The sequence below is a fragment of the Camarhynchus parvulus genome, chromosome 15, assembly GCF_901933205.1.
Source record: "Camarhynchus parvulus chromosome 15, STF_HiC, whole genome shotgun sequence".
Classification (NCBI taxonomy): domain Eukaryota; kingdom Metazoa; phylum Chordata; class Aves; order Passeriformes; family Thraupidae; genus Camarhynchus; species Camarhynchus parvulus.
The window spans coordinates 7,591,213-7,613,558 of record NC_044585.1 but is presented as its reverse complement, the minus strand read 5'-3'; the positions used below and the strand labels follow the sequence as shown (position 1 = coordinate 7,613,558).

The 22,346-nt window shown below is 44.7% G+C and overlaps 1 protein-coding gene across 14 annotated transcripts in view; it reads left to right on the top strand.

The window, feature by feature from the left end:
- FBRSL1 (fibrosin like 1) overlaps window positions 1–22,346 on the top strand; it is a 502,181-nt gene that overhangs the window by 204,518 nt on the left and 275,317 nt on the right. For all 14 annotated transcript variants that reach the window (XM_030959009.1, XM_030958999.1, XM_030959008.1 and 11 more), the window contains exon 3: window positions 15,580–15,681. In XM_030959009.1, the coding sequence (XP_030814869.1) occupies window positions 15,580–15,681 (102 nt within the window). The remainder of the gene's footprint in view (window positions 1–15,579; window positions 15,682–22,346) is intronic.

The following is a 22,346-nucleotide window of genomic DNA, read 5'->3' as shown; positions in this document are numbered from 1 at the left end:
CCAGCATAATTCTTTGTAAAATAGATAACCCTGTCAGTGGCAAAGCTGTGCTGCACACCTGGAAGGCAGCACAGCTGCCTGGCTGCTGGCAGATGAATGTGGAGAGCTGAGAAGAGCAGAATGGAAAACTGAGCTCAGTTCAGAAATACCCAGCTACATTCTGCTTCACTTGTACTGTACCATATATGTTTGTCTATATGTTTGTTATCTTCTGTTTCAGAAGCTTTAATTTTTTTGATAAGGCTGAAATTTTGGGGATAGACCAGGAGAGATTGGAATCTCAATGCCTGTAGGATTCAAGTTGTGGTTAGAAAATCTCAGTTTTAGGGATTGCCAGAAAATAATGATGCAGCCACTTACCACTGTTTGAGGCTGCTCCTGCCACTGCCTTGTCCCTGGGGCAGAAGGAGGTGCTTTAGGGGGATAAAACAACAGAGGTTTCTGTGACATGAGTTCCAGGCTTTTGCACAGGTGCCCTGGGAGGTGGGAACGTGCTGGTCCTGCTGGGTGGATGATTTTTAGGAGGGACAACACCAAGTTTTGACAAATCTGTTGTAGTTTGTGAGCTTAATGGCATTACAAGATGCTTTCATGTTTTCTGCTTAGCTGTTCTGTTTCCATTTTGGCTCCTTTTTTATGGCTTTGGTAAAATGATACGATTTTACTCTTGCATCAGCGCAAATCCATAGTAATTCTATTAATGCAAGAAAAAACAACACCTGGTTTTGGAAACCGTGAGAAAAGCAATTGCTGTGGTGTTTTTGAAAAAGGACCTTGTTTGCCCAGTAATTCAATATTGCTCTATCATCTCAATAATGAGAGTTCAGCTCATAATGGGAGCACATTTCAAAAAAGGCCCTACAATTTAAACATGTTGTAAATCCAACTAATAAGTATAAATTGATTTTTAAGGGGAAAAATGCATCAAACTCGTCTTTTACCATATGTTTCAACTCTACCAGAAACCTTACTTGAATGGTATTTCAATGTGCTTTACCTATTGTGCTGCAAACTTTTTCAGGCTCTGTCAAGTTGTACTAAAGCTTTTAAAATACAGATGGTGGTAAAATCCCCAGTGGAAAACAGACTTCTATTTCAAACTTCAGTACTCTTTTTTTCTCTTCTAGTTCATAGCAGATTTTGACAGATCAGAAGAAATATTCACAGCTTGATGCAGCTGGATTCTTCTTTGGCATGAGCAGAAACATCTGGCCCCAAAACAGCACATTTTACCAAAGGGCCAAAATACATGCACATGCATCTGTTGTGCTAATATATTTTCCTGTGAACTCAGATGTTAATTGCTTTGTTTTGCTGAGACAACAGTGTTGGTTCAGTGAATAAGATTGTTTCCTTTAGCCCTCTGTTAATGGTTTCCTTTAGCAAGTAATCCTGTTTTAAATAGGAAACTGCCAGGTACAGCAGTGAGCAGCAGTAAGATGCAAAGTGTTTTGAGCAAGGGTATTTACACTGCAGTGGTATCTGGATGTGTATTGTTATAAAGAATTTGCATCTTGAACTGAGACAACTATTAGCACAAAAGCTCCGTGTGAGACCAGTTTCACATCTCCAGAAGAAATGTTCAATTTCTGCATCAATATTTTAGAGGCTTTGGCCATCCCTGCTTGCTACTTCTGTTGTTCTCTTTCTTCTCATCTGCAGGCAGCAACAAAGGAGCCATAAAACCTGGATAATTACCTGGTTATTTAGCTCTACCCATAGAGCCTTCTTGAGTTTTGTTATTTTGGGATTTCTTCCTTCTCCCACACTTGCTCTTTCAGGAAGAGCTACAGTTCAGAGAAGTCCTTTTCCTGACTTCTGGATTGAGCTTTCAGCTTTGTTCCCCCTGGTTCAGGGCCCCAGTGCTGCTGTTTAAGATCCCGTGGTGAGACAGACCTTGGTCATTTCCCAGGTCTGTATCCAAGTGCTTGGAAGCCTTGGGCAGCACTCAGACACAGATCTTTGTGCCACAGTAAAACCTCACTGACCCACGGATTCAGAGCTGTCCTGAATCCCACCAGATCTTCCCAGAAGCAAAGACCATTTATCCCAAAGGCTTCTTTATCCCTTTTTCACAAAACCTGCCTTATCTGGTGGCTTCATCTTTTTCATAATGTAATTCTGTGTCTCTTTTTACTAAAATATTTCCTGTAGAGGTGTAGGGTTTCCATGTAGTATCCAAGAAAGCAGCAATGCCTTTTTTTTTTTTTGCTTTCTCAGCAATCTCTACTCTATTAACATTATGCTTTCATTTTAAGAAATATTTGCTTACATGTCACCCAGGGAGAATGATTTTGTGGTTAAGATGCAAGATGGTTGCTGTTAAAAGCTGCAGTGCTTTCAGCCATCCTGTTTCTCTCTGTAGTTGTAGTCCCAGCCTTATTCCGGGTTCATTGCTTGATGTTCCCAAAGTCATCTGGTCCTTTCATCCCTTCCAAGAAGGGATGATAATACTACCCACTGCACATCCCTGCTATTTAAATTTGATGGGTATTTGCAGAGTATTTGGAGATGCTCTCAGGAAACATTAGTAGGATCATTAATAAATGCATCTTGCTATTACAGCATTCTCTAAGGTGCTGTGTATATAATTCTAGACTTTCCCACTGAACAAGTAGAGAAAGCAGATGCTTATTACTGTTTGAAATACCTTTCTGCACCAAATGTGATGAGGAAGATGAGCATTTCCTGAAGCTAAGACCATCCTTATGGGAAGGACTGCAGCAGGCTCAATTAACCGGGCTGTTACTTTAATTTCATTTCAGAAGCTTCTTGTTCCAGCTCAAGTTAAACTGATTAATAACTTATTTAACCTGAACAAAATGAAGGTTTGGCTTAAAACTTGACAAGCATTTACAATGCTTTAAATCAGCTTCAAATCAGGCTTTTAGTTGAACTAGTGGACTTGTTTATTTTGAGCTCTGGCAAGCCTTTGTGCCCTCTGTGAAACAGTGCAGGTGCAAAGGCTCTCATTTCTCTGAGCCTGCCTTGGACAGGATTCCCCTCCTCTGGACCCTGCTCATCCCCAGCACAGCCTGGCTCCTTTCTGGAAGGCACCAATTACATTTTTCTCTGCAGAATCAGCGAGGAGAGGCTGTCTAAACTCACAGGGAGCACTTCAGGCCAGCTGGATAACCTTCAGTGTCTGCCTGGTGTCTACCTCTGCAGTTTGCCCTTTCAGCTGTATCAAAGCTGCAGAGTGTCAGCCAGTCCTTTTGTGACTGAGAAATGTTAAAAAACCACTGTTTTAGGGAATGTGTAGCTACTGCCAAGCCACTCCTGTGCTGCACATTGTGACAGTACAGCCAGGGCCAACAACAAGGAGTTTTCTCTACCATAAACTACTGGAATCTGTGGGAAGAAGGTAGGGCAGGATCCCACTCCATCTGCACTGAGCTTTTGGTGCTGGTTTTAGTTCCTTGCATGTTTGGGTAGTGCCCTGTGTCCCTTGAAGGTAGCCAAGCACCAACCTGGTATTTCAAGGAGCTCTGGGCTCAGCCTGACAGCAGAGCTGCCTCCTAAAGAGCTGCTTCCCCTTCCTCAGCTGTGAACATTAATCTCGAAGTTCAGTGGTCATTAGCTAAAATAATTGTCACCCCTTTCTAGTTACTCAGGACTGAAAATTACCAAAGGGTTTCACCTTAGTTGCTTAGCCTCTAATTATTCTGAGTTTTTTGTTTTCTTCAGGATGTCAAGCAGCAAACAGGATGTCCCCTGGGCAGTTAGAGGAAATTGCTTCTCTGTTTCCTTGAGGAGCTGGCTGTGCTTGCTCTGGTAGTTTCAACACTTTTCTCAAATCAGAAAACTTGCCCTCGTGGTGTAGGAGCTTACTGAAAGTTTCCTTGACAACTCCAAAGTTGTGACTGATCACAATGGATGATCACAACCAGACATGCAGTGATGTTTCAGGTTGCCTCTGTTTCAAGTCCAGACCTGCAGAGGTGTGAGGTTTGCTCTGATTTTTGCCCCCTTGGTTCATGTGCTAGTGCAGATGAAAATGGCTCTGGCTCTTGTTGAGCAGAAGCAGCTGTGGTCAGCTCTCCAGTGCCTCTGGGAAACCAGTGACAGCTGGCTGGGGGACAAAGACCTCTGCCAGGGAAAGGAGAGATCACAAAAGCCTAGACAGAGTTCAGGGAGAGGCTTTGTAGAGTTTGAATTAGTAATAAAGGCAAATTGTAGGTCGGGCTTGAACAAGGTAGGAGCTGGAATAAAATACTCCTGGTGGTGTGCATGGGAATTGTCTCTGCTTTGCTGAGTTCCCCTGTGCCACCAGTTCCTTCCACACTGCACTGGTGCTTCTCTCCTTGCCTTAATGCCAGCAGCTCCTCTCTGCTCTGAGGCTGGAGCCTTGCTCTGGGTTTTAGGGCACTGTGAGCCATAAAAGGGACATGACAGTGGGCTGGTCTGTGGGATGGCTGAAAACACCCGATGCCAGCCAGATCCTGGGCATGGGGGAGACTCTCCTGTGGTTTGAACTGTGCCACTGCAGCTTAACCTCAGCCCAGTGCTGGCAAGAGAACTGGTTTGGGCTGCATCTCTGCCCCATGGGAATTGCCTGCTCCCACGGCCCAGGGCCAGGCTGGGACTGTCCTGCTGGGGGTAGGGACCAGCACGGCTGGGGCTCTGCTCAGCACTGTGATCTTTGACAGCAGTTCTGCAAAATTCATTATTCCCTAGGCAGCCTTTGCATTTATTTATTTACTTTGTTTCTTTTCTTTTTTCACTTCGGTTTATTAGTTGCACGTGTGGCTTTATCTGGATAAAAATGCATGCAATTTATGCATGCCTACAGTAGCATATGTTTTATATATTGGGTTTATAGGGATGGTACTGATTCCTGAATTAATTTGAACAGCAAATTGTTGTTGTATCTGCGCACAGTATGTCTTTTCTTTTTTTAACATGTATTATATGACACACATCTGGTGGTGCTTTAATTGTGTTATTGTGGTGCCTCAGAGTCCTAGCAATGAATTTGAAACCCAACTGTACTAAGCACAGCTTTTTCACATGGGACACTTGGAGGGGTTGAGCGAATTGTTGAGCAAGAATGTGGGTGTTTTTGTCTCTGCCTTCAATTGTGGACAAGAACCCAAAGGGGTTTGCAGGCTGCCTTCACTGTTGGGCAGCATCAGGGGGCAGCTTTTGTGCCCAGCTCTGGGTAAGGAGAGACCTGCAGTGCCTCACACCTGGAGAGCTGCTGGCAGTTTCTGCTGTTTTTAATGATGGTTCAGCTGGTCTCTGTGGTCCCCATAAGAAGGACTTGGAGCAGCTCAGGACAGCTCTCCAAGTTTGTGCCATGGGTTAGGCTGTACCCACCATGGATTGTCTGTTCAGTGCCTTGCTGCACTGGGGAGGCTGAACACCTTCCAAAATCATTCCTGTCAATGCTGTATCCAACAGAAAGTGGCCTCTCTTGCCCTGCTGAGGGGTTGGATCAGTTCCCTTTGGGTGCAGCATTTTACACAAGGCCATAAGGACACGCTAGGCCAGTGTCACCTCCCAGCCTTTCCCAACAGGCTCTGTTTGGCAGCTCAGCCTCTCCTCTGCAGGAGCTGCTCTCATTCCTCATGGCCACAGTGCAGCCCTGCTTTGGGATATTTTTCTCCTTAGGTGTGTTTTCCACAGAATTCAAGCTGCTTCCTTCCCCTCCTCTTCCTTATTTATTCTAAAAAGGTATCATTGGCATCTATGAATTTTATCTGCAGTGGCTTTGATAACATTTTTTCTCAGATATTGATGTGACTATTGAATAGCTTCAAACCTTGTTTAAATCCTTTTACCTTCTGTAGCGAACATTAGTGTTTATTTATTGACACTACTTTCTGAGAACTCAGCTGATCTGGTCTCCACTTAAAATATGCTTTATTGATATTTATATAGCACTAACTTTTATCAGAATGCCTTGTAGTATGAGTGCATCTACAATCCTAAATGAATCACATTTATCCAGTTTCCTTTTCAGCCAAAATTATTGAAGAAATGAAACCAAGCTTAGTCAAGAATAATAATTTTCCAGAAAACCTTTTTGAAATAATTTGAGTCAATTTACTCCAGTTCTGGTCTTTTTTTCTTCTGCTGCTCAAGCCTGATATCACAGTGCTGTGCCTATAGTGGCCCAGCTAGGCTTGGTTGCTCTTCTGAAATATGTCTCCCAATACTTGACTTTTGTCTGTTTTGTCAGTGATATTCCAAGATCAGCTGACACATCTGGGTGACGTGATCTCCCATTCTTATAGCTTGTGCCACAGGTCTGGGCTTTGTTCTTGGCAAATGTTGTCTAATATCTTCCTTTAGCTATCAGAAGGCTGGGGAATTTCTGTTTTCTTCTCAAGGTTGAGGCCGAACTGCACTGAATGCTTTGCCTGACATAAGTAGTAATAGGTTTACCTTGCTTTTTGGGATCTTCTTTCACTAAAATCAATTTTGAAGGTTATCATCACCTTTCACATTGAACTCAAAGTCCTCAGTTTTGAGGAGTAGCATTACCAGAAGAGAACTACTGTAATATATAGAGATATTTTTCTTAGTGGAATTTCCTAATATAGTTTGAAACATCTCCTGCAGCTTTGGACAATTTAATATGTATATTAAATCTCCTTTTGCTTTGAACATCACAGCTGTTGATATTAGCCTTTAATAGATGGTATCTGTATGCATAGATGGCAGCAATGTTAAAGCTGTCAATTCTGATTGCCTCCTACATGGTGTTTAAAAGCATCGTGTAAGCTCAGCCCAATTTAGTCTGTTGGCTCCAGCTGAACACAGCTCTCTCCTTGCTAAGTGGATGCTTAGTCAATCATCCCCCTGTCCTGCTTGGAGCTACTTCCCTTACAGTGATCCTTTTGCTACGGTCCACTGCACCAGATTGGTAACACTTGATGCATCTGCTCTAAGAGTCCTGAGCTCATCTTCAGTGTATCCATTTCTTTCCCATTACCAAAAAAGCCCCGTACCAAATCAATTTTCTATTTGATGCATATTGGATGGCATTTTATAACTGAGAGTCACATGTCCAAATCATCTTTATGTGAAACTTGAAGCTACAAATCTTATTTTCAAGAGGCATGGAAGCTTTCAGCTCTGAGAGGCTCAGAAGCTTTCAGTTCTCTCATGGGCTATTTACTGGATGCTATTCCTTGAGACCTGTCATCTCATTGTGATCTTCACCACAGGCTGCAGGGCATCTTCTCTGCTGCCTGGAGCTCCTCCTTCAGAGATTTGGTGACTGCAGGGCTGTTTCTCTCCCATATTCTCACTCCTCTCTCTGTCTGCAAATGCTGCTGTGCAGCAACTTTTTCCCCTTCTGAACTGCGTTGTTCCAGAGGTGCTGCTGCCATTGCTGATGGGTCTGGCTTTGGCCAGCAGTGGAGCCAGCTGGCATTGTCTCCATGGGACATGGGGGAAGCTGCTGGCAGCTTCTCACAGCAGACACCCTGCCACCAACACTTTGCCACACAAACCCAATCCGTGCCCCTCTGCTGCCCTGCCTGGCTCACACAGCCAGCCCCAAGGGCTCCTAGGTGCCATCTGCGTGCCCTGTTGTGGAAGGCAGTTGGAGTTAGGAAGGTTGGGAATGCTGTTCCCCCTGGGCAGTCCCAGTCTCACTCGGCACACGCACTGCCTGGCTGTAACCGGAGCAGGTCTAGGCTGACAGTTTGTCACTGACGTATGTCAAACCCAGATTCTCCCAGCTGTCTGCTGCCATCTGCCAAGTGCGGCTGGGGGCACGCAGAGTGCAGTTTGCTGTGCAGGCCTGATGGCAGCTGTAAAATGGAGCAGTTTTGCCTGCTTAAGCACCAGCTTTTTTCCAAAATAAGCATTAGCTCTCGCATGGCAGCGAGGCTCCTGCTCCGCCGTGCTGGGGAGCGGGGCCGGCTCTGCCCCGCAGCCGGGGCCACCTGCCAGCCCAGGAGCTGTGAAAAATCACTGCAGCACTTCCAGAGCTGCACAAAAGCCAGCCCTGCTGCTCCATACGTGTGCTGGGCACTGGGGAGAGAGGCTTCTCCAGGCCCCCAGGGCGCTGGCTTGCTCATTCCATGGCTCCTCACAAGGGCCACGAGGTCGGACAGAGTTCCTCCCCTGTCAGAAGTGGCACCAGGTCTGCAGGAGTCTCCCAGAGAGCTGAAGCTGAGCTCACGGCAGGACGGTGTCCCTGGCTAATCACAGCACCAGACAGGAGTTCTTCCAGAAACTGCAAAGGCAGCTGCCCAGACCAAAGGAGCTTGGGTTTCATTTGCTCTTGAAATGGAAGGTGACCCTCATATCTGGTTGCAAGCATTAAGGTGGAAAGTTAGGTTGTTAGTGAGTAGTTAATGTAGCTGGGAAACTATCAGTGGCTTTTGAATATTTTGGTTTTTCACTGATAATACTTTTTATTAGGAGAAGTTGTTGTACTTGCCTTGCTTTAGCAGCTGATTCAGTCTAAGCTCAGAAATCCTTTGCTAGCATCAATTCAAGCTCTCTGCATCCCAGGGAGAGGTAAAAAAGAACCACTGTGTTACAGACTGCTTGGCTGCAACGCAGGCTATTGATGTAAATTAGCCAAAAGAAACTGGTAAACCAGGGTTAGGGAACCAGTAGTCTGCATAGCAGGTAAATGTGCAAACACTAACCTTGGAAACATCATGGAACTGAGCGACTTAAAAAATAATGACAATTTTCCTTCAGTATCATAACACTGCTGCTGTTTGCTTCTTCATCACAGTAAGTAAAAACAGACATGTCCTGTTTAAAATGAGTTATGGCCAAGATAGCCCATCACAGTATCCACAGCAGCACCACCCAATTAGAAAAACTACTCTAATCCAACCTGATGCTACTGTCATTTTTTTTTAAATGAGACCTACTTCAATCATAAAATACTCAAACCATAACATTGGTTTCTATGCCATATGTCCTTATTTAGAGGGGAGAAAAAATGATTGCACCCTTAATTCAAAGGAAACGTTTCCCTCTGAGCCAGAACTCAATAAAATGTATCAAAAAAAATTGTGGAAAAGGGCAAGCAAAGAAAATCAAATTGTAGCGTGTGAAACGATTTAAGGAGGGACCTAGGGAATACATAATCTCCAAACTGCCAAGTTAGAGCAAGTATAAAATATACAAACAAGCTTGATATTTTTCCCAGTTGATCTCATTATGAGGTATGCTTGGGATAGATAAATTTTGTTAGAATGCATTAAGGCTGGATTTTCAAGGAAACAAATCAGAAGTAATGTGTTTAGCTGATTCCACCTTGTTTTGATACGTGGTTCTTTTCAGGTTTAAAGAAGTACATTTTTAAAGCCAAATGGTTTGTTTTGTTTCAAACATTAAAACCAGAGGCAACTGGGTGACTTTCCCCCCCACTTTCTGGAAAATAGACGTTTATAATTTCAGCGTGGTCTTTAATCATTGGGGTAGAGCTCTGTGCACTTTTTCACTGTCACTTATCGTTGCCTGCCTAGAATACACTAAGTAAGCCCTGACTGCAATCCCTTAACAGACTGTTTCATCCACAAATAGTACTTTTTCCAAGTCTCCAATATATTTTAATTAAATTGTCCATTTGTATTTATTAAGGCAGTTTACTATCTCCTGCTGCAGAAAGCTGCTACTGCTGATAGTCTATCAGAGAACCATGAGCTTATCTGGGACTTCATAATAAAATGCAAGCAAATGTTAGCAAAAAAAGTCCCCCAAAATATTGTTTAAGCATCCTTTTCATCCTTTATTGGGAAGGGGACAGGCCATACAATTATTTTTTATAAATTTTTGGAGCAGTTAGTGTTATCAATTCTTGTAGCCATAGGAAATCATGATCTTTGTTGAATGATGTTTGTTACCTGCTGGAAATTTTTCTTCAACCCTGTAGAAAGAGTTGTAAAAGGGTCCTTTGGCAGAGCTGATGATAAAGTCATTACCTGCTGATGAGATGTAAAGTGGTGTTCAGCAGCATTAGTTTAGATAGATGAGCATGATAAGGTTGATTCATCCCTGTCTCTGGTGATCTGAAAGCTTGGACCTAAACTCTGGGACTTGGACGCCTCTCAGCTCTACCCACTTACCTCCAAGTGGCTCCTGCCAAAACAGATTTACCATGAAGTCAGTAACATGGAAATCCAAAGGCTGTGTTTGGTCTGTCCTCTCTCTCAAGACAAATGAAAGTGGATCTTGCCGAGCTTTAAAAAGGAATTAAACTTTCTTGTCGAAGTTCATGTGTTCCTGAAAGGCGGTAACTTGGCTCAGTGCTGTGTGGAGCTCTTTGCCCTTCTGATCTGGAAGGGCAGCTTTGTTTTCATGGAGCATTCCTGGCTCCAGAGTGCAGCACAAAGTCACTGGGTGCCATTCCTGCTGCTGCCTGTCCACTGGCAGAGGTGACAGGATTAGTGGATTAATAGACCCATCTGAGCCACCAGAACAGCATGTCTGAGATTAATACCTTCATTATGTCTCTCCCTGAGGCTTCTGCTTTCTGTCTTTCCTTCAGAGCTGTGCAGAGAGAGGTTGCTGGGAATTTCTTTTCCCAGCCTGTGTGCATGCAAGACCCGTTTTATACAACACAGATAAAACCCAAGCAACAGCGAGGGGTTTAAAATGAGACCGCTGTGACTTTAAGAGCGAGGGGAAAAAAAACTGTTAAGGAAGGAAAATAAAAATCCCACAGCCTGTTGTAGCAGCTGTAGCTTCAGATCGTGTGGAAAATGAAGGCAGATGATTCAATTTGGCCTGTGCCCCGAGTACATTTCCAAATGCTTCTGTGTGTGCGCAAGATAATGAACAAATATATTGAGATGGCACAAGATCAGTCCGAGCCTGCCGCTGCACGGGCCATGGAGCTCCCAGTAGGAGCACAGGAGCTGTGCTGGGTTAATGGGGGTGAGGGTCGGCAAGCCCAGCACCTTTCAGAACAACTTAAGAAAAGAATTTGTCTCCTTTTGCCCCAGGCTCCCCGTGGCACTCAAATGGAGCTTGTGATAAATCGAAGTGTATTTATTAATAATGAGCAGGGGCAGTGTGCCCACGATGTGAAAATAGGTGTGCCAAATAAAAACGTGCTTCCCTCTGACATCCGAAAAGCTTAAGTAAATGGAGAGCAGGCTGATCTATTATGATTAAAAAGCAGGGGCTGAGAGCCAACATAGTGGTAATGAAAAAGCCCTTTTAGGGAAGCAAGGCCCATTCTGCCCATTCACATATTTCTCCACCCCCACCCCACAGGAAGAAGTAGGGAGGGGGAAGTTGGATGGGAGAGATGGAAAGGCAGCAGGCTTCCTGGATAGCAGAGCTGGAGTTATTACCAAGATGAGTTATGATATTTAATCATGCTACATGATGTCCAACAGCGCAAGGTTCATAATTCTTGGCTCCGAGCGTGGCTTGGGACTGCCTGTGAGCACCTGCAGGATGCAAATTGATCGTGGCCTTACAAACCCTCTGTGCTTGCCCTGCCTGCAGCCCTGGCCCGCTCCCACCGAGCTGGCAATGGTCTTTTCCACGTTCCCAAACACAGATCTGTCCTTCCTGGTGAAAGCTGACTGCAGAGAGCCAGGATTGCCTGCCACCAGCTTTGCTCTGCAGGTGGGTCTGGGGTGTTACTTATCTTGCAGGAGACTGCATTGGTCTGGTTTTTAAGCAGCTTTGGGGTTAATTAATGCTTTTGGAGAATTCCCCTCAACAATGAAACATGTTCTGCTGGAGTAAAACTTCAGCACCTATTCAATGTTTCAGTTCATATGCGTGGACATTAACGTCTTGATGTTTTAGGGTTTGGAAGAGATAAATTAACAAATAGCTTCAGTTGTCCCCATGTGCCTTTTTATTTTCTTCCAACTTTGCTCTCCTGAAGTGACAAAGCAGTCAGTCAGCCTTTGTCTAAGACAAGATTCCCTCCCACCTCCAGCCCTCAGGAAACGAGGCTGAGGAGCACCTTTCCAAGCCCCTCTCTGCAGAGCTTTGGGCACCAGGGTTATTTTGAGATATTTTGCTTCTCAAAACACTTTGAGCAGACCTAAGGGCAACTATCAAACACACTCAGATTTGGCCTACACACTTCCTCCTGCTGTTCCCCAGTCTCTGATTTGGCTCTGTTACGCTGGCTGGAACCCTCCAGTTCCAGTTTGGAAGACAGTTTGGGTTAGTCCAGCCTCAAAAAGGGCAAACCCATCCACAGGATTGTTTTTGCCCAAGGACCTGGGTACACTCATTGGGTGATGCAGAGAGATGTGGACACACAATGTGTGTCTCAAGAGGATTGGATTTTAGGTGAAAACAGCCTGTAGTGTTGAACTGCAGATGTAATTGTGGTTGCTGAAGGACATTGCCGCTGTGTGTAAATACCCTGCACAATCAATATGGGCTGCTCAAGTTTTAGATGGGATATCTGGCTCATCCACTTGAGGTGTTTAATCCCCATGGCTGGTGTTGCATTGATGCCTCTGGAAGTCCCTGGCAATGTGTTGTATGAGAGGATGTAGCGTGTTTTGCCTGTGGATTTGGGGAGTTGGTTGGTTCGGCCTGTGCTGAGCTGGAGATGACATGCTCAGGCTGGGAGCAGGGCCAGGAGCCCACTTTGCCTCTGGAACAGTAATGACTTTTTCCAAGGGAGAGGAATACTGGTTTTTATAGTGAAACTCGATCAGGGAACGTGGTCAGGAGGAATTTCTGGAACTCAAGCAAAAACACCCAGAGAAAATCACTAGAAATCAAGCTGCTGAGCCAGTGGCAACTTTGGGAAAGAAGCTTTTGGCCAGTTTGCTAATACCCAGGTCTGCTGAGAGTGCCCCTGAAACCAATGCATCCATTTAGCAGAACAACTTGTCCTCCTCCTTGGGTCCTGCATGTGGCTCATTAGGGTAATTACTGATGAATTAAGGCAGCTTGGCTGAGCGCTGGGGCTGCGGGTGTGCGGGCTCCCCTGCTGGCAGGCAGCAGGTGTAAATGAACAAGATCTGTCAAAAAGGCTGATGACCCTCTTAATTCACAGCAGCAAACTGGGGACAGAGGTAGTGCAGCAAGTTTAATAATTGATATTTACTTGGAAAGGTTAATGGCAGCAGTGATGCTTCTAATTTGCTTGCCTGTGCAAGACCTTGTCAGGTCAAATTGTCTCAATTTGTTCCTGTGTGTGTAGGTGTAGTTTTCCTTTAATGAAATTTGGAGAAAAGAAACAGGTGGTGTTTGGAGCTGACTGTAACTCAAGAAAAGCAGCAAAAGGATCCAGTCTGGTAACAGGTTGGGTGAGTCTGTGCTAACTTTAAACAGCTGGCAGTTTAGTCCTTTTGAATTAATTCTAGCAACCGTTTGCACTTGGGAAGGCGAAAGGATTTGGAATGGCATAATTTATTTTTCCTTTAATTTGCAGCTGTCTAGGAGTTGTTTAGGTCAGAAGTGTAATAATTTTGACAGGCTTTGATGTGTTCCTAGGTGGGAGGGAGAAGGTTGTGGATCAGAAATCAGAAAGCTGCAGAATTCAATGGGCATTTCTGTACTGTATTAGGGAAATTGTAATTCTGCCCTGTAATGGTTAAGTGGTTCCTATTTCAGGGCAAAACAAAGCACCTGCTGTGTCTGGAAGGATTGAAATTGGCAGGTCAAATACTTTACATCCAAGAGTTTCAGAAGAGCTGGCTGATGACTCCAAACCAGTGGAGTTGGGTTTTGAGTAAGTGTAGAAAGACCCAGATGACAGAAGAAAGCTGGAGTGCCAGTGTTATGAAAGGCTGTAATTAATGGGGCATTACCATTTGTCTTATTGGCTTGGCATCAATCCTAGGCAAGATAATGGCATAGCTGAAGTAGTAATTGCTTAATAAAGACCTCAAAAAGAATAAAATAAGTGAATGACAATCATTTAATGTATTTAGGAAAAAAAAATCTCACCAAATTTACTTAATTATATGTGGAATTTAAAATTTGATGGCTTATGGCCAATATTGATTTCTCTTTTTGATGTTGTTGACCTAGTTATTAAGGAAACAGACAATATGGGTTGAACATCATGAACTTCAAGTGGATTATTTCTTGCCTTGATACATGGTGTGGATAGTTGCAAATGCAAGCTCCTTGTTGTTGGGAATGCCTCTAGCAGATCCCACCAGGGATTACCTCTCGTTGCTGTGCTGTGCTTTTGAACATTTTGACATAGGAGCAAAGATGAAATACTGATCTTGATAGAAGTTTTCAGGTGGGCAACATATTTGAACGGTGGTGGACAAGGAGTGAGACAGGGCACTGCACTGAGAATGGTGGTTGTCTGATGAGGTGACCATGAAAAAATTTTGATTTCTATCACTTAGATGTGTCTAAAAGTCTTATCCTGCAGAAGAAAATGTATTGTTGAGGTGTAAGGTGGCAGAAAGGCATGCAGAGCGAGGACATTAATCAGAAATCTACTGAGCATGATATTTTCTTTCTACTTCTTTTCCTTTTACTTCTGTTGCCCATGCTCATACAGGGCTGTGTACTCTGGATGAGAACTGGAGCTCATTCTCCACACAGTGGAACATTTCGTTAAAATATTGACAGGCTGTGGGGCACTCAGCTGGCAGCACTGTCAAACATCCATGGAGTGCAGTGATCAGTGCTCCCAGCACTCAGATTGCTGTGCCCACATGGTGACAGCATGTCCAGTGTGCCCAGTGCCACAGGGGCAGGGCTGCAAGGGTTACACCAGCACCAGGAGCAAGCCCTGCTGGCTGCCAGCACCACCATGGGACAGGACGGCAAGAAACAAAGGGATTTTATTGCCATTAAAAATACCAATTTGTACAAGCCGACATTTTAAATAGTGTAATTTAAATGGAACCAAACTGATATGAATAGAACCTATTAATAAATTAAACACTTCTTTCCACCCAATATTTCACGAGGGAATTAGCAGAATAATTTGTTAGTAAATGAGCCCAGGAATGAAGCTGTGAATGACATCTCTCCTACCCCTCTCCTCCCCCTGTAACACTCTTTGCAGATGTAAGAGGAAAGTTGCTGTGATTTCAAATGTTGGGTCTCTCACTTCTGTCCAAACACAAGCACAACTTCAGGTGAAGGGAGTAGGATGATTTAGCAGTCAAAGCACCAGCCTTGGCTGTAAGAGTTAATCCTGATGTGCTCCAAATTCTGTGTAGCATCTCAAGCAAGTTGTTTCAGCAAGTGTCCCTCAGTGGCCATCATGACCTCTCAGTGCAGTCCCTGGGGTGGCCCCAGGGCACATCTCTGGGCTGGGAGCGATGGCCTGGGTGGGTCAGGCAGCCCCAGCAGTGTCCCAGCTGAGGAGTGCTGGGAGCAGAGTGAAGGGGGTCTGTCTGTCTGTCTGTCTGTCTGTCCACTTCTCCCTCGTGTCAGGCCCAAGCACTTTGGCACAACCTCGCCTGCTTCCAGGAGTGCCAAAAGCACCTTCCCTGCCACGCTGGTGAAAAGGAGTGTGGGGACACAGGTGGCCAAGCACAACTGCAGAGGAGCCCCCTGCATTCCACCCCTGCCACGGTGCCGTGGGCGTAGGAGTGAAACATTGACTGAACTGCTGTCAGCAACCTCGGGAACAGGTGGCAGAGCAGTGCTTGAAAATCTCCTTTTTCCCCCTCCTTCTTCTCCCTCTAGATGAAGGTCCCTACAAGCAGAAGTGGCAGAAATAGCGAGGAAGACAGCATCAGGGAGGCCACAAGCTCTCAGCGGAGCAGCTCAAGGGACCGTCTCAGTGATGTAAGTACCGCTCAGGAGAAAGCATCGCTTCACTGCAGCAATTCCCGCTGCTGACATGGCTTTTCATAAATCTTGCTGAACAAATGTTGGCATCCAGAGGTCACTGTGTAATAACTTTTTTTTATGTCATGATTGAGTGTTACGGCATAAGTGGTTGAGCTGCCTTGCAAACACTATAATCATGGTGCAAATAATATGATAAGCGAAAGATCAGAGATGGGAAAACAAAATGGAATTGTTATTCCTTGGGGAAAAATGGCTTGATGGTTTGTTTTGTTTTTTTTTTTTTCCAAAGAAGTTGTGTTAGAAAGCTTTTTACAGCATCCTTGGGTTTAACTGCTGCACGTAATCACATAGTTTGGGTGCAAAGTTAGTTCATCTAATTTTATGCTTCCTGCCGCCAAGACATGAGAGGGTTTTGGGGGAAAGCTGTCTTTCTCTCAGGAAATTCGATGGTACATTGAGTGAAATGTTATGATAAAACAAAAGCAAATGCTGCCTTAGTGTGTAAACACACAAATGGGCTTTTGAGTCACCAAGAAATCAATGGCAGTGCTGGGATAATTTTATATGAAGGCTTTTTGTGTTAGCAATTAGCATTTCGCCTTCATTAAAACATGATTTTTTACTAATTAGGACCTTTCCCGTTAGGAGAGATTTAAATGAAGAACAATAATCAAACGCTGGCACGAGCATGTCTGAAATATTAAATTTGCCATTTCAATGGCAAGCCACAGAAATCCCAGAGCGAGTGGTTTTCATGTTGAGTTCTATTAATGTAAAATATGCTTCATAACTAAAACCTGTCACAGAAAACGGCTCACACCAGCTAAATTCAATTGGACAGTTAATTTAGCTTTAAAATTGAAAACACTACCTCCGCTTCAGGATGCAAAAGGAAGAGGGGGGGAAAGCCTTTGATAAGTGTAATGTATTTGCTATTAAGGCTTTCAGAGCCCGTTCTACAGGAGGAAAAGGGAGAAAAGGGGGAAAAAAATGGCTCCCACGAATGTGTTTAAAAGCTGAAAGTATTTATTAAAAATGTCAGCAGAAAAGTGCTTTTGGCAGATTAAAGCGGGATTCAGCTTGACAGCTCTGACAGGGAAATGTGACGGGGGAAAATTCTCTCTACATGTTTGGAGTGTGAATGGGGCGCTGTAAACAGCCGACGCAGTGGGAGGAAGAGAAAAATAACATGTCCTGTGATCTGCTTCCAGCACTGCCAGCCCACGCCCTGGGGCCAGGCAGCCGGGGGGGCCCCCGGGACAAACCCCCTTGCTGTGGGACATCTTGGGCTGTGTTTTAGTCGGTAGTGGTGGTGATTTTGTGTACGCGTAAAATATCCCATATCCACATCGATGGGATTCTCTGCTTCCCCTTCCCTCAGCCACTCCTGATGGGTGTGTGAGCAGGAGAGCCTGGGAGCTGCACTGTAGCTGTAGAGTGGGGCTGCAGGAAAGGAATAACATATTCCAGCTTAGCCATTAGCTTAGGTCAAAGCGTTAAGTGGTCTTGGAGACTTTTCTTGTTAAACCGATGCACTTCCAGTATTTCTCCTCCTTTCCCTTTGCCCCCAAAGTTGCAGGCTGAGCCTGTAGGAATTGACTCCGAGTGCCTAATTCCTGCAAAATCTTCAAAGCCTGTTCAGCAGCCAGTGAAATTCAGTGGGAAATAGGCACTCTGTTCTTTTTTAGTCAGAGGAGATGTTTGGGCAGTGCCTGGAGGCCGGGGCACACTTCAGAGCTTTGCTGAAGCTGCTCTCGTGACCTGGCGACCCATGGCAAATGAGAATTTTTCAAATTAGTAATTAAACAGTTTGAAAAGTAAGGTTCATGAATCACAGAATGCTCTTCGTTCGTTATTTGATGAGTGCAATTTAGCTTTAATTACATATAGCACTGCCTCACGTACTGGTACACGTTCTGCAGCCTATTTAGCGACTGTCTCAAAGTCTTAGGAAGTCCCAGGGGTGCAATCAGATGGTTTTCCCCATTTCTGTGCAAAGGGATGAGGAGGCAGACTGCTTCTCTCACTGTAGAGAGGGAGCAGGGAAAGGGAGAGGAGACAACAACGTGCTACTGAGTGTTGATTCCTGCAGGATTTTCTGTCCAGCCACGCTTGGTCGCTGTTGGCTCTGGAGCTGTGTGTCCCAGTACACAGTTTAAACACTGAAGTGCCACAACTCCTTGCATGTCCTCAGGATCAGGAGCACAGGGCAGTCAGGATGTCCAGGGAAGGCAGGGGTGGTGTTTCCTCAAGGCTGGTGGTTGCAGAGGCTCCAGCACCCAGCAGTGTCCCTGCAGATGGATGCTCTGCAGCAGGAGGCACCTGGGCTGTCCCTTGGTGAATTTGGCCTTCAGGACTGCTCTCTGTGCTGCCTTTCCCTCCCATGCCTTCCCCCACTAAGTGGGATGAACAATGCAGTGAATGAGGCAGGAGGGGACAGGTCTGGCTGCTGTAGGGCAGCACCCAGCAGGTGTGGTGGGGAATGTGCCTATCAAAGTGTCAGCTGTAGTGGTGCCATCTCAGGAGCACTAGATCCTCCCTCCAGCTTCACTGGTCCCCATTTCAGAGGTGCTGTTCTGAGCAGCTTAGCCCCTCTGTGCCATTTGTTTCTTGAGGTGACTTGTTCAGTGGGATGCCAGCAAGTTGTTCTTTATTTACATTAATGCATGTCATTAGTCTCTAATGGACCGTGAAGTCAAGAGGTGGCCTGGTCTGTCGTGAAATAATTGCACTCTAAAGAAAACTGAGGCAAATGATTGATTATATTGTGCACACACACACACACACACAAACAGCCATTGGTTCATCCACTACGAAACCCAGAGCATTTTGCTCCTTCCTTGCCACAAGTAAAAATTCTGTGGGGAGAGAATGATACAATTTCATGGTGAGACAGTAATTGTCTGGCTTGTATAGTAAGTCTTTCCAGACATTACACCGAGTGCCATTTATTATGGGTCATTGAGGGAAAAAAATGCTTATTATGATTTAGTGAAATCATCTCTGGCTGCAGAGGTTTGATTTGTTGAGGCTGGGCTCTTCTTTGGGATGATGAAACTTCAGAGCAGAAAAACAGTGGAGTTTTAGCCCAGGTTTTGCGGTGCAGAGAGGAGATGGGAATCTGCCACTTGCTTATGTTCCCAGTGTTGATGTAAAATTCCCTTAAAAACTACTACAGAGCTAACATCCTTGTTACACGTGTACTCTCAGGTCTTCTACAACCAAAACAGAGTCAACAGCCTTTCTCCAAAATGGGATTTTCCTCTGCTGCCTTTCAGTGTGAGGTAATTGGAAGTTGCCAGAGAATTAAGAGCCAGATAAGCCATATTGCTATTTTGTTGTGTTGACCCAAGTAAAAGTGGAAAGCTTGGGCATTTTGTTTTGGTTTTCCCCATGTTCCATAATTGTCCTAATCTTTTCTGATGTCCTGAACAGTCCAAAAATCCACACAGAGCCTTGTATAATGGCTTGAAAAAAGGGTTTTTATCTTTTTCTTGACCCATCAGCTTAAGAACTGCCTGCTTTTTAATGGATTTTCTCCCTCACTAAATTGAATGGATCGTCCCTCATTATCATTTAAATAGAAGCCTCACTCCCTGTGAACATGGAAAATTTGAATGTGGTAGTAGAGCTGTGATAATTTGAAATATTCGGAAGGTGGGGGCAAGGAGGGGGAACAGGCGGCAGAGTGCAGAATTGCTGAATGTAATTGTCATGGATTCTCAATTTTGTTGCCACAAGATGGGAAAATAGACTAATAATTGTCTTCCAACCCTAGTAGAATAGTTGCCCTAGTTAGCTGAAGCTAACATTCTAATTGTCATGGGGCACAGAGATGAATGAGGATGTATGCAGGGCACAGCCAGGGCTAAATTGAGTGATATACTAAGGCAAAGAGCAAATTGGCAATTATTGGCCCAGCTGAAAAGGTTGGCAGGTGTGCTGCTTTCTCAGGAGCCCTTAGGGGGAAATTGGAAATATAAAATATCGACCATAAATACTCGCTGATTAGGAAATATGTTGCAAGAGGTGCTGGCCACTTAAGAGTCAAAACTCTCCTTTTCAAGGGATTGGCTTCAGCTGCGCATAAAACCAGCAAGCACTGCTACTAAGTTGTTGAGAGCCTTTTCCTCTCATCCCCCAGGCTATCTTTTCTAATATTTCATCATCCTATCCTCATATGTTTGTTTGTTTTTCTTTAAACATAATAAACGAAGAGCAGTCTTTTAGGAAATGCAAAGATTTTCCTCTCTCTAAATGTTCTTTGATAAGTGTTTAGCATATTGTATAGGCTAGATATAAAATTCTCTCTCTGGTAGATGAATACAAAATAACTTCTGTGATTTCTAATTCAGGCAGTTCACTCTGATCTGCTTTTCTTTGTGTGCCATCACAGGCACTGTCTCCCCCTTCCCTCCTACTTCCCGTTCCACGCTTCCCCTCCTGGGGCACAGGGATTAGAGCAGCAGCAAGGTACAAAGCTGGAGGTCCCTCCTGTGTGCCTCAGGCTGAAGTACCTTGCCAGAAGCACAATCAGATGAGCCTCTGAAGTGAGAATTGGACCACAGTCACGCCACAGCTCCACATTTATCCACACTGTAAACTTTGGTGCATGTGGGATGCCTGCTCTTGGCTCTGGCAGGGAGGCAGTGACACATCAGAGGTGTGGTCAGGGGTGTCACAGAGCACATTGAAGGAGTTTTTGGAAGGCCTGGGGTAGTAACATATGGGCTGCAAACTCGTTGTGGCATGTGCTGTCCGTTGTTCCCCATGTGTGACACGCTGGGATCTGATCTGCAGTTTGAAGAGCAGGGTAAGACCATTCTAGTCAAAAAGACTTAGCCACAGGATAGTTTTACCACCCCTTCCACAAAACATGACTCTCAGGAAACTGATTTGATTATACATGGAAGGATCATGAAACCTTGCAAATCCCATTCTTCTGGAGGCAAAAATTCCCATCCCTTCAGCATGCTGTCTGCTTTTCTCTGCATCCCACAAAACCCCAAATGCTTGCGTGGAAACGGCTTCAGCAGAAATTAAGTTCTAATGACTGGCATGAAGTTTCAGTGAGGGATACTTAGGAAGAAAGAACATCTGGAGGAGTTTTGTGAAGCTGGCAGAGGTGATGGTTTGAATGGGAGCAGCACTCCTGTAGGTTCTGTGCATTTCTGTGAGGTCTTTTCCTGTTGTTTCTGGCTAACTGCACTCAGTTTGTTCATTCCTGGTCAGTGGGCATTTTTCCTTTTGCTGTCTGCAGCCATCAGCTGTAGGAATAAAAGTGTCTTGTGAGGAAGCTGTTCTGTAGCTTATCAACCCACAGATGTTCAGACCTTGTGTAGTTTGATATCTTACCAGACTGGTTTTGCAGTGTTTCTAAGCATAACACTCTCTGTTTATCCAACAGAATCAAGTCAGGGAATTCAAGAAGGAGCACATTCAAGCATTGCAGGACATGCAGATTGTTCATCACGTGTTGTGGTTATCTTGTCAGGTCCAGGTTCTAATCTCAGCGAACATCAGATGCACTGGTGACCTTTGCCATGTCAATTGAACTCATTGTATCAGCAGGCAGGAGTGTGGCTGTGGAAATTAATTGCATTAAGGGTCTCTGTGTTAAGGTCTGGCATATCTCCTGCCCTTGGCTCCTTTTGCCCTCCTCTCCACTTACCCTTCTCATTCCAAGATATTTGAGTTTTATAAGGGATTTGTTTGGGAAGGAAATATGAGACTTCTCCAGTATTCTAAGCTGAACCCATATTCTGTTGTTGAGTGCTCTATAAATGACCAAGGGGAGGGTAAACACATCCAATTCCTGGTGCCTCTGCCCTCTCTGACTGGATTGGGAAAGAGTGGGAGGTGGGTACAGCTGAAGTGAGTGTCATCCTGAAATGCTGTAAAACAGAATTCAAGATCAGATCTCTCTGTACATACTGTTGATTACCTCTGCTGAGTGCTAACCAAGCAAATCAGGCTTTTGCAGCCCTGGGCCATATGGTAAGTTTGGGCCTGTGATTTGGTACTAAGTAGGAGCTGGGAATTCTGCCTCAGTTCCCTCCTCTGCTGGTGGCTCCTCAGGCGCCACTGGGGGTTTTTCCCTGCCTCAGTTTCCACACTAACACAAGGATGGCATTAACAGCAGTGGTTGGAGGCTGTTTTTGGGGACTGTCCTGTGGCACATGGGAATAGCTATTGGCTGAAAACAGCCATTTCAACAGCTGATTTGGAGGTACTTGATACACTCCTGCCTTCGGCCAATGAAATGGCACATGTCATAAAAGCAGGAATGAACTATTGACATTTCTGGAATATGTTAATTTGTGTCCTTTAGCCAAAAAGGATGGAAGGGAGCACTACAAACAACCTAGTTTTGTGGTTGTGCTGCCATCACCTGCTTTTAACTAATCCCCTTGTAGTTGGGTTTTTTGTCAAGGACACAAAAGATCCAACTTGAAACCTGCCTGACCCATTGAGAATGGGGAATTGGCTTGAGGTGCCCTTTTACCTTGATTATTACTGGATTTTAAAGCCCTTCCTGCTGTCTTTCGAGTTCAATAAGTAACCCAATAGCTTTAAGAAACTGAACAGAGGGTGTCTTAATTTCTTTTGCATCATGAGAGCAGTGGAAGGCCATGCTTTTATTTATATAAGGGAAATAA